General features: G+C 37.0%; 1 protein-coding gene across 3 annotated transcripts; it reads right to left on the minus strand.

Annotated features, from left to right (window-relative positions):
- Nucleotides 1-757: 757 nt before the first annotated feature.
- On the minus strand, nucleotides 758-10127 carry LOC146680135 (cytochrome P450 2J4-like). 3 transcript variants are annotated; one of them, XM_085447710.1, is made up of 10 exons: nucleotides 9663-10127; nucleotides 6659-6689; nucleotides 5404-5566; nucleotides 5100-5249; nucleotides 4610-4770; nucleotides 3883-4059; nucleotides 3659-3797; nucleotides 3258-3445; nucleotides 1692-1833; nucleotides 758-1426 (listed from the first exon to the last, which is right to left on the minus strand). In XM_085447710.1, the coding sequence occupies exons 1-10, from the start codon at nucleotides 9830-9832 to the stop codon at nucleotides 1251-1253; spliced, it is 1497 nt and encodes a 498-aa protein (XP_085303836.1). In that variant the 5' UTR covers nucleotides 9833-10127; the 3' UTR covers nucleotides 758-1250. The 3 variants fall into 3 exon arrangements, with proteins under 3 accessions (XP_085303836.1, XP_085303835.1, XP_085303834.1); XM_085447709.1 differs by lacking the exon at nucleotides 6659-6689 and having other exon boundaries at nucleotides 9632-10127; XM_085447708.1 differs by lacking the exon at nucleotides 9663-10127 and having other exon boundaries at nucleotides 6659-6947.
- Nucleotides 10128-11516: the final 1389 nt, after the last annotated feature.

The following is an 11516-nucleotide window of genomic DNA, read 5'->3' on the forward strand; positions in this document are numbered from 1 at the left end:
ACAGTGCTCAGTGCTCTCTTGTTGTACCTGCAGCTGCTGCAGAGGGGTCCAATGGCCAAAAAGCAATATAGTAACACAGATTTCTCTTTGAAAAGCGCATATTAGCATAGTAAAACCTTCACTGGCTGTAATGGTGGTTTAACCAGATCCCTTAGTTTCTGTAGATGTTCATAGAACTTGATTTTTTCTCAACAGAGACTTCAGAAGTTGAACTTCAGAACCTGTAATCTGCTGAATGCACTCTCCCAGTTTAGGGGTTGAAGCCTCCAATGCACCCATTCAACCTCTCAACCTGCTCCAGTTGTACCTCAGTCCTCTTAATCTCACAATTTTACTGTCACCAATCTGAAACTTGCTGTTTTCAACCACTTTTAGAGGTGTGTCCCATTGTGTGTCTGTACAAAGAACAGGCAGATTCCACACAAAAGCTCCAGCCAGCAATGCGGTTCACATCCAGCCTATAATTATCCTTTGTTTATAATCTTAAGATTGCTGAATTATTGGTCACTAATAGTATTTGTGTGGTAATAGTGCTTCCACTTAAGGATTTAAATATTTGCCTCACCATGGTTACTTTAGACGTGGTGACATTCTCTCACTGGTTATTTTATATCATGCACATGTGAAGATAAAGAACACCTCAGAATTTTCTTTGTGTGCAAAGGCAAAGGTTTGATTTACACCCAAGAAAAGTTCTTTACTTCTTCACATGCCAGAATGTGGTGTTTTATTCATGAAGACAACAAGTGACTCTGAAAGCCTTTAAATAAAGAGTAAAGTGTTTATTGAAATTTTATTTTCACAAAACCCATTTGAAGTATCCCGATTACATCATGCACTCTCAAACTGATAAACAGCACTGAAACTAACTGTACTCCCACCCGTCACACCCGATTCTGAAACTATATTGTGACCTTAAACACAAATCCTAATGACAGTGTGATTTATTTAAGCACATTGAGTCTGGTAGGTCTGACAAATTTAATGTGGTTTGGAAAAGACTTTAAGAGAGTTGGAAGAGAATGTATTTACTGCATATTTGAAAACAGTCCTTTAATACAGAGAGGACAAAAAAATCACAACTGGCATTATTCTAAAATTGTAATATAGGAGATCATCATTCATTACAACAAATATAATAGAATATAATAGATTAGCTGGAAGACAGTGTAATAATAATGGAAGACAGTGATTAGTTGTGATTCATTGTACTGAGAAAGATATGCCCTCGGTTTACAAGAACTGGTGGTTTAACGTGGCACGGCACAGAGGCGGTAAGGTTTGGGACTGCGAGTGGCTCCTAACTTGAACTCCAGACTGGGCTGCTCTCCAGCAGGTGCAGAGAATGAAAACCTCTGAAGGAGGGAGGTAAAAAACAAGAATAACTCCATCCGGGCCAGCTGTTCTCCAAGACATGAGCGCTTGCCTGAGTACACAATGAGACACAAGTTTTATTCACACAATTTAGAAGTTAATCACTTTGATCACAGATTATTGCTGCAGCTGTGGAACTTAACAGAGATACCATTAACAGACCGATCCCCTACCAAAGTTAAGGCTGTAACTGTAAATGGCTGCTAAGTCAAACAATTAATGGCAAGACATACTACTTTATTAATCTTGCCTTCTTAAAACACTTGGCTTGAAACATCCTTTAACTGGATTTTGAGGAACTGCAACAACTGACTAACCTGTAGAAAAAGGAAGGAAGGCCTCTCTCCTCTTGAATTTACCATCCTGGTCGAGAAAGTGTTGAGGGTTGAAGGAGTTTGGAGTTTCCCACATTGTCTCGTCATTTAAGACCGAGTGTAGAGCAGGTATGATCATTGTACCCTGAGAAAATACAGCCAGTTAGAAGCATTATTTATTTGTGTCTCTTTAGCGTTTGTGCTAGTCAGTTTGTCATACATGTTTCTGGTATTGCTAATTGTTTGTGCATTTATTACTTCTACAGTAGACTATTCATTAGTGCCAGGTCACTATAAATGCTCACTGAAAAGCCTTCAGTGAGCATTGATCCAAAATGCTGCAGTAAGAGCTCTGACAGGGACTAGAAAGACAGAACAGATTTCATTCATATTCACTTCTCTTCATTGGCTTCCAGTTAAATCTAGAATTAAATTTAAAATCCTTCCCCTTCCCTTTCTTTTTTCATTCTCTATGTGTTCATCCATTTCTTTGTATTTAATCATTAGTTATTATTAATGTCTGGCTCTCTTCCACAGTGTGTCTTTTTGTTCCTTTCTCCTCCCCTCACCCCTCGTCTGGTCACAGCAGATGGCTGCCCTTCCCTGAAGCTGGTTTTGCTGCAGGTTTCTTCTTGTTTAAAGGTAGTTTTTCCTTCCTACTGTTCCCAAGTAATTCCCTAAAAGGAGCCATCTGATCAAATCAAATCAAATCAAATCACTTTTTATTGTCACATCACATGTGCAGGTACATTGGTACAGCACATGCGAGTGAAATTCTTGTGTGCGAGCTTCACAAGCAACAGAGTTGTGCGAAATACAATAACATAAACAGGCAAAATATACGAATGGCTAAATCTGAAACTAATAAATATATGTACAATATATAATAGTATATGCAAAAAAAAAAAAAAAACCATTTCTGGATGTGTATACTAAATGTTTTTCTACGTGTGTGTGTGTGTGTGTGTATACACATATTATACAAATTAAATAGAGTCAATAAATAAAATATGTAAAGTTGAGACATGTGCAAAACAGTGGCATTACTGTACAGTATGGAGTGCATAATGTTGATTGTTGGACTTTAACAATAATCAGCACCCCAAGGTGACAGTTATTGTGATTTGGTGATATCTAAATAAAATTGAATTGAAACTAACTATATTCATACTGTGTTTAATGTTTAGGCCCCAAGTATATTTTGGGATGTCTCAGCATCTCAGTCCATCTCATTTGTGTCCCATTCTCACTCTTGCTCTAGCTTTTATTTTCTAGCTTAAACACATTTTACTGGATATATTTTCTGCATTTTGTGGTGAAGTTGGGGCAGCTTTTTATGGAAGTTACAGTGTTCTCACGTGACATATAGGCTTGTTTAACTTAACACAACAGGTTTAGGATGTTCTGGAATTCAAAACAAAACTTTATTTCAGTCAACCAACTTTGAGAATCCTGGCATTAGACAATAAAAGGACGGCTTTCCTAGTTTTTAATTCAAAATCTATCTGAAAAAAAAAAAAGAAAATGCAAAAGTGCTATAAAATTTCTCTTCACAATTGCTTTGTGTACCTTTGGGATTGTGTACTTATCCACTGTCGTTTCCCTGTTTGCAACATGGGCCACATTGAGGGGAATGATGTTGCCCATTCTCTGGATCTCATGGATGACTGCATCAGTATATGGCATGTTTTCTCTGTCAGTCATAGACGGTTGTCTGGATGAACCGATCACAGCATCGATCTCAGCCTGGACTTTTTCTGCACATAGTGGGAAAACAAACTGGTGGCTGTTGTTGCAATTTCGCACTATTAAAAAAGTAACTGATGTTTATGCTGCTTAGATAACCAGGGGGGAAATTTACACATCTTTCTCTCCCAACATAAGAAAGATCTGTGAGAAATCCCTGAAAAAAACTAATAGAAAGATGGTCACAAGTGTGTATTCAGGATTAATATTGTTCATACACACACCTTGAATGTCAGGGTAGTAGATCAGGTATAGCAGTCCCCAGTGTAAAGTAGTTGTAGTGGTTTCAGTTCCAGCACCAAACAAGTCCAGGGTGCAAATGCACAAATTGCTGAGACTAAAACCAGAGTCTTCGTCCTCTTTCTATCAGAGTGACAAAAGCCAGAAGTGGGAAACATGTTTCATTAAAAAATGTAAATGAACAAGAACACATTTTGAAAACACTTACCTCCCCCATTTCTAAGAGAAAAGCATCAATGTAGTCTCTTGGTGATGATGGGTTGAAGTTTTCTCTGTGTTCTTTGATCTTGACTTCTACAAAGTCAATTATCTTTTGGGTTATAGTGAATATTTTTTGGTGAGGTCCAGGCAGCCACCTCATCAGCCAGGGTAATGTGTTGTAAATCTACAGAACAGGAAGACAGCCAATAAAGCATCTGACACCCTGGAAACAGTTAGCTTTCAAAGATATTACATCACATGGTGTCTCTGCAGTTCACTTATCAACTACCCATGGCAACCTACTAGAAGTAAACAGAATAACCAATATGTTACTGTTAAGTAGCTCAAATTGGACAAAAGTAGGCTTAAACTGTGATAGACAGTAATGAAAAGTAACCAAGCAAATTCATTTAAACACAATTTTAAAGTGCACTTTATTTGCAATTAATATCAGTTTTACATTGCACCAGATTTCAAAATATGTAACTTTCTTCCTCCACTGTTTTTAAATGAACTCAACATTGAAATATTTCTGCTTTTGGATATCAGTGACAGAATCTGAGAAAAGGCAGAGCGTTGGTGGAGTCTAATATGCACAATAGTTATGCTCCACTAACTGCTCCGTTTGCAAAAACAGCTTGGGCTGCACAAAAAAGTTCAGTTAAAGTGGTTTTATATATGTTCTGTATGAATCCTGAGTCAAACAACAACTACAGTATGTAAAAGAGTTTCACCTGTGCCCACATGCTTCCCTGCAAGCACACTATCTCATTGAAGAGCTGCAGAATTGACTGAAACTGCTTGTCAGTGTACTCAAATCGATTCCCAAACACCAGACAGCAAATGATGTTGGACACAGCATTGGTTAACAGTGACTGGGTATTAAAAGGATTTCCTGAAAGAGGCCATTAGACAAAAAATTTGAGTAAACTTATATTAATGAATTTTAGATACTTTAAAACAAATTTTACATGGACTTATGTTTAAGTTTAAAACGTAGGAAGTTGTTGTGTGTTTCACTATGACTGTTTGAATAGTTGGATTTAGAGTCTTATGTAGTAATGTGTGGGTTTACGTTGTCATGCAGAAGTTTGGGGTAAAGTAAAAGGATATATCCATATTAACCATTAATGGTTATTATTAACGAAGATAAAAAAAAAAAAGTATTATTACTGTGTCATCATAAAAAGTGTGAGTTTAATGTGTTTGTGTGTCTGTGTGTGCCTTGGTGATCTGCAAAAGCCTCTGTGAGATACTGGCACTCCTGCTGGATGGATAACTCCAGGGTCTTCTTGCCCAGACCAAAGTTTCTGAGTGTATGAAGAGCAAATCTCCTCTGTTGCTTCCATGGATAACCATTTGAACCCACAAGACCTTTTGGAAAAACAAAACTGCGTTAGACGCAAAGTAACTTAAAATCAAAGTCAAAAACATATTGACTTAAGTTTTAACATTGCTAAAAAGGTGACAGGCTAGTGATGCTGGTCTTATTAAAACTTTTAAAAAACTTTTTAAGTAAAATTATCACCTTTATTCCCAATCAATTCTTCAAACATTGGTAGGCTGGGGCGATCCATGAAGTCTTCTCCTCGTTGGATTAGGGCTTCTTTGACAAGCTTGTAGCCATTAATGATCACAGTTCTTTGACCAAAGAATCGAAGGCTGAATATGTTTCCATGTTTCTCTGCAAACTGAACATGAACAGAAGATTCTGTTTAGTGTTGGGTTGGGATCTGCCTAATTTGGGTGACCGCTTCATAATTTTGGCTATTTCCTCTTAAAAAAGCCAATATTAATACAGCTTCTTCTGAATAAAATACAGCTTCACATACAGCAATGTCCCTTTCTCTCAATAAATAACCAAAAAGACAAGATAACAAAAACTTTATTCATACCATAGGTAGGCATTTTATATAAGAAAATATTTAAGACAATGTTAAACTCTGTGACTGTTGTGCTCTATTGCACATTTCAAAAGCAATTAAAAGCAATTTACTTGCTTTATAAATGCACTGTCTGTTTGTTTATTACTTTCCAGCCCACTAGTAACTCATGATAATGGTTGCGTTCTATGAGTATTAGGGCAAGAAAAAAAATACTGTTGATCATTTTGAGAATAAGATCAAGAATGTATTTTGAGAAAAAAGTCAAAATACTGTTCTTTGAAAAAAGGCGAAATTATGTTTCTGGGGGAAAAGTCAAAAAGTCTATTTAGAGGAAAAAGTCAAAATGTGGAGATTACAGTAGTTGTTTCACGACAAACTGCCACGTTTGTTATACCCTCTGAGTTAGTGAAAGCATACTTCAGAATGAGTTTTTAGCAACAAGAAAGGAAATTATTTCTGTTTAGCACATAAACAAATTAGGATGTTGAAAAGATGGTGCAGAAAGCTTCATCTGCTCAGATGGAAAACCACACAAACTTCAGACAGTAGGCCAGATTTGTACAAAATGAAATTGATATTTGTAAGGTTATTGATAGTTACACTCTTGTCCAATAAAGAGGTCATATGTCAGGATTCTGGCCTTCTACATGTTCCTAAAGCCAGAAAAAAAACTATTGGAGAGCGTGCTTTTTCTTTTCTTGTCCCATTTTTGTAGAACAACCTCCTTCAACGCATGCTCTGTGGAGCTTTTTAAAGCTAAGTTGAAGACCCACTTGTTCACCGTATCCTACGTGTCTTAATTCGGTGTAATACCACTTTTAATGCCTGGGGCACTTTATTTTTATAACATGACATTTTATTAATAAAAATTAGTAGTAGCAGTAGCAGTATGTATACCTCTGCAAACTGCAGATGAATTCTATCAGGTCTTATGCGATGAAGATTTCCAATGAAAGGCAGAGCCCTCGGTCCGGGAGGAAAGTTTTTTGGCACTCTGTTCTTCAAAACTTCAGTCGTAAGCAGAAGAACAAACAAAAAGATTAAAATGCTCCTGCCGTCTATCCACTCTGAGCCAAGAAGGCTGTATAATGTCTCCATGTCTTCGCTTAGTTAGGCTGTCGCTTGTTGAGATGGGCTATATCTGCAAATGTGACGATGATTGTTTTATTACCAGAGGACGTGGAAAGACGCTTTCAAAATAAAAGCGCGTGGTTAATAAGACTTAACCAATGTAAAATTACACTACATCTCTAAGACACTCTGTTACAACTGTTACACCTGTACCAGGTGGTTAAGAAAAATCGGAGTTGTAACAGTGTATGAAGTTAGGAAAATTTAGGGCTACGTTTAGGAGGAACACAGGTAACAGTGCTTGTTTCAGGTCTTAGACACACGGTGTGCTTTCAGTGTAGGATTATTGTTTTCGTACATTTATTAATTAAGAAAACACCCGAGAAATAAAACTTTTACCTTTTAGTTAAATTTAGAAAGCTTATGGCTTTGTTTTTCACTGACTGTCTACTTTGTTTTTTTTTCTCAAAAAATTACGTAATATATTTATTAAATATTTCATTCACAAAGATCTCATTTGTGATTTAAGCACGATCAGTTTTTGAGCAGTATATTTCAGACCTCTACTGGCCTGTATGGTTTACAGTAGTTGGTATTCTTCTTCTGTCGACCTTTGGGTTCTTGCCATAATTACATAACATATTCAGAGCCAAAGAAAACAACACACTCAGTGTGTGAAACGTTTAAACCGCCCAGTAGGTTAAAGGCACTGGCACCTTATCTTGAAACCCGACTCCTAATTTGGTTTGGAATGTGGGAAGAATAATGAGGAGAACTTTAAAGAAAAATTATTTAAAATGATACAGTTAACAAAGATATCAGTGTGCCTTTTATTCAAATGGATCGCTTTTATACACTGACTTAAGAGAATAGTGATTAATTGTTTAAAATGTATTTTTTAAAAAAGGGGGAAAGCAAGTTGAACTGAACAAGGGGAAGTTAAAGTAACAGAGTCGTTTGTCAGTCATTAAATGCTGCCCAATAATTAATCTCTATACAACAATTTGTTTGCAGGTTTGTGTATTCCTGCTATTACATTGAGGCCGACAGTTGAGCAAACTTCTTGGCTAGCGCCCCCCAAATTGCTATTTGTGTACTTTAGTCTTTTGCATCATCCAGCTGTATTGAAACACTCAAATGGGAATGAATGGGTTGTTAATACTGCAAATTTGTTTCCCATAACATTTAGATTTAACCAATAATATTTAGAACTGGCACATATACTTAACATGTTTATGTTACATTTAGATTTACATTAAAAACTCTGCAAATATCTGTGACTTGAAAAGCAATATCAAAGCAGACTTTTAAGAAGTTTGGAGCTAAATACATTTTGAAGTTTGAAGCTTCAATTTACAATCAGCTCCATAGTAACCAGCTGGAAGAGCTCAACCTCCTGACTTGTTATTTACATTGGAATTCCCAAGATGTCCTCAGTCTTATGTAACATGGTTGGAGCCTGCACTGAGGAGCTTATGTCCACACTTCATTTGTTCCTATGCTTGTTACACAAAACCTAGCAGCCATCCTGAAACTTAGAGGTGGAATATATGAAAAAAGTAAATTTGGTAGAGATCTTTTTATCGTTACTTTCCAAGCCATGTGTGAATATTGCTAGCTGGTGGATGTTCTGTTTTTTTTATTCTGTAAAATACCAGCATCCTTAGTTCCCAAACAGCCTTTTTCAAGAAATGTTTTCACTGGAGTTGACTTAAAAACAACGGAAAATAATAGCAGAAGACAGTCATTGAGAGAGCAGAGAAACAGACATGCTCAGTTTAGGATAACTCATGCTCTAACGTGGCACAGCACACAGACGATAAGGTTTGGGACTGCGTGTGGCTCCCAAAATGAAGTCCAGACTGAGTTTCTCTCCTGAAAATGGCTGAAAATGTTTCCATATTTCTCTGCAAACTGAACACAGACAGCATATTGTTGTTTTTGGAACAAGATACATTCGTAGGAGGCTATTTATATTTATCATTTCTACAATCAATACTTGTTGCTGTTTTTTGTTTACTAAATATCAGCACTGCTAAAATTTAGTCATAGTAGGCTACAACCTGTTAGGTTGATTGAAGCCAAATATACACATAGGAATGCGACTAAAAATAATTAACCTTTTTGTCGTGATAATTTCACTTGTTAAAAATATTTGAATAGAAAGAAAAATAAATAACTATTTACAAGCACGTACAAGTACATTATACATATAACGCGTATTTGGTTAAGCAAACAGTCCAAACTTCAAAAGAAGAACCCAAATTACTATCACAGAACCCATTACACAAATATTTCAAAAATTAACTTTTGAGAAATTGGAATTAGTGCATTGCTGAATGTAATTGATTAAAATGTTACAGATTAACTAATTTTATGTCTATAAACTAAAATATTACAATCCTAATGCAGTATATTTTAGGGTCCATTTAATTTATGAATTGTGCTAGATTTGTTTTTCCAGGTTGACGATTCCATTTTATTGATTAATATTTTTACTTGTTATTGACCCTGTATGTAGGGCTTGCACAAGCCAGTAAAAGTTTGCTAAATAAAGCCTTAATCATTATATAGTTGCTTCAAGCCTCATGCAAGCTAAATAACAACTCTGTCTACTCCAGTGTAAATTATGCCTCCTTGCACTCCAGTGATTCATTTCACATGTTTGTTTCCTTTCACATTATTTTTCTTGTTTTATTACTAGTTAGTCAGCTGCAGGTGAAATCTGTCTGGTTGAATGAAGGTTTTTGAAACCTCAAATGTAATACCTTTATTTTTTATTTTGGTAAGGACTCATACTTCTGTCAACTGCACGTGAAGTCTGGTAGACTGGATACGATGAAGGTCACCAATGAAAGGAAGAGCCCAGGGTCCAGGAGGAAAGTTTTTTGGCACTCTGTTCTTCAGAATATCTGTCAACAGTAGAAAAACAGTCAAAAATATTAAAATACTCCTGCCATCTATCCACTCCAAGCAGAGAAGATTGTATATCGACTCCATATCTTCTATTCAACTCTCCTGCTACAAGTGAACAGCAGACAACATGTCCAGGTATGTCAAGGTTCAACTTTTCATGGTCAACTTTGAACACAAGAGGACATGTTTGCTCTTCTGTGACAACAGCCTGTCTGGGGTAAGTCATATTGTGGAACCATTAAATAAATCCTCCAAATGCCTTAGCTTTAAACTTGACATAAATCTTAAATCCACTTAATAGGAACATATACACAGAACAACTATGACTAATGATCTATCTCTGACTAGATACATCCTGAGAACAGGTCACAGGTTAACTTGTAACCTGAATCACTGATAGCGCTGCAGTCCCACCTCATGCTGAACCGTGAGCAAAGTGCAAACTTTAACACAAAGAAATCTCTCAGTGTAAAGAAACCTCAGTGTGATTTATTTGCATTAGTTAGATTTAGAAGGCCCTAAAGGTTCAATGTGCATTACAGAGGATTGTAATATGGTTGTTCCCAGTTATTTCTTTTGTCACGGTCTTGGGTCGGCGACGCAGTCTTTTCCATTTTGGTATTATTACTCTTTGATTTCTTGATGTGTCTTTGTTAGTTCTTAGGTTTTGGTTCTGTGTTCCCACTGTTCCGTGTTAGCATTGTGCCTCTAGGTTTAGTCTGTGGATTTCTTTTTTTACTTTGAAGGTTTTGTCTCATGTTATTGTATTGTGCTTTACTTCCTTGTCTTGCCCAATTAGTTCCAGCTGTCTTGCCACCTGTTCCTCTTTCCCTCATGTTCCTGCCATTGAGGATGTCCACAAGAAGAGATGTCTACGCCGAGCACACTTCATTCTCAGGGACTCCTCTCATCCTGCCAATAAACTCTTCCAGCTCCTCCCCTCTGGAAGACTCTACAGGACCCTACAGACTAAAACCAGCAGGTTTAGGAACAGCTTCTTCCCCACAGCTGTCACCCTACTGAACTCAGTCCCCTGCTGCTTCCATCCACACTAATTCTCCATCCATAACCCCTTATCCCTCTCAGGGACCATGATCATGATTCACATTCATTTGTAACATTCACCGTATGCTCATATTGGTTAATACTGTAGTTTAGGACACTGACATAGTATGCTCTCTGGTACAGTGCATACACTGTTAGCTATTATAGTCTACTCAGAGTTCATCTGTATACTTCGTCTCTCCGTACATAATCTGTTCATAACCATTCCACCCTTTATACAGTGGCGTGCAAAAGTATTCGGCCCCCTTGAACTTTTCCACATTTTGTCACATTACAGCCACAAACATGAATCATTTTTACTGGAATTCCACGTGAAAGACCAATACAAAGTGTTGTACACGTGAGAAGTAGAACAAAAATCATACATGATTCCAAACATTTTTGTTTGGGTAATTTTTCAGCCCCCTTTGGTCTGAGTGCAGTCAGTTGCCCGTAGACATTGCCTGATGAGTGCTAATGACTAAACAGAGTGCACCTGTGTGTAATCTAATGTCAGTACAAATACAGCTGCTCTGTGACGGCCTCAGAGGTTGTCTAAGAGAATATTGGGAGAAACAACACCATGAAGTCCAGAGAACACACCAGACAGGTCAGGGATAAGGTGTCCACCACTTTCTATTGGTCTTTCACGTGGAATTCCAATAAAATTGATTCATGTTTGTGGCTGTAATGTGACAAAATGTGGAAAAGTTCAAGGGGGGTG

Source organism: Copadichromis virginalis, linkage group LG23 (assembly GCF_057382275.1).
Source record: "Copadichromis virginalis isolate Kocher_CV1m ecotype Utaka linkage group LG23, C_Virginalis_male_GT1.1, whole genome shotgun sequence".
NCBI classification, from domain to species: domain Eukaryota; kingdom Metazoa; phylum Chordata; class Actinopteri; order Cichliformes; family Cichlidae; genus Copadichromis; species Copadichromis virginalis.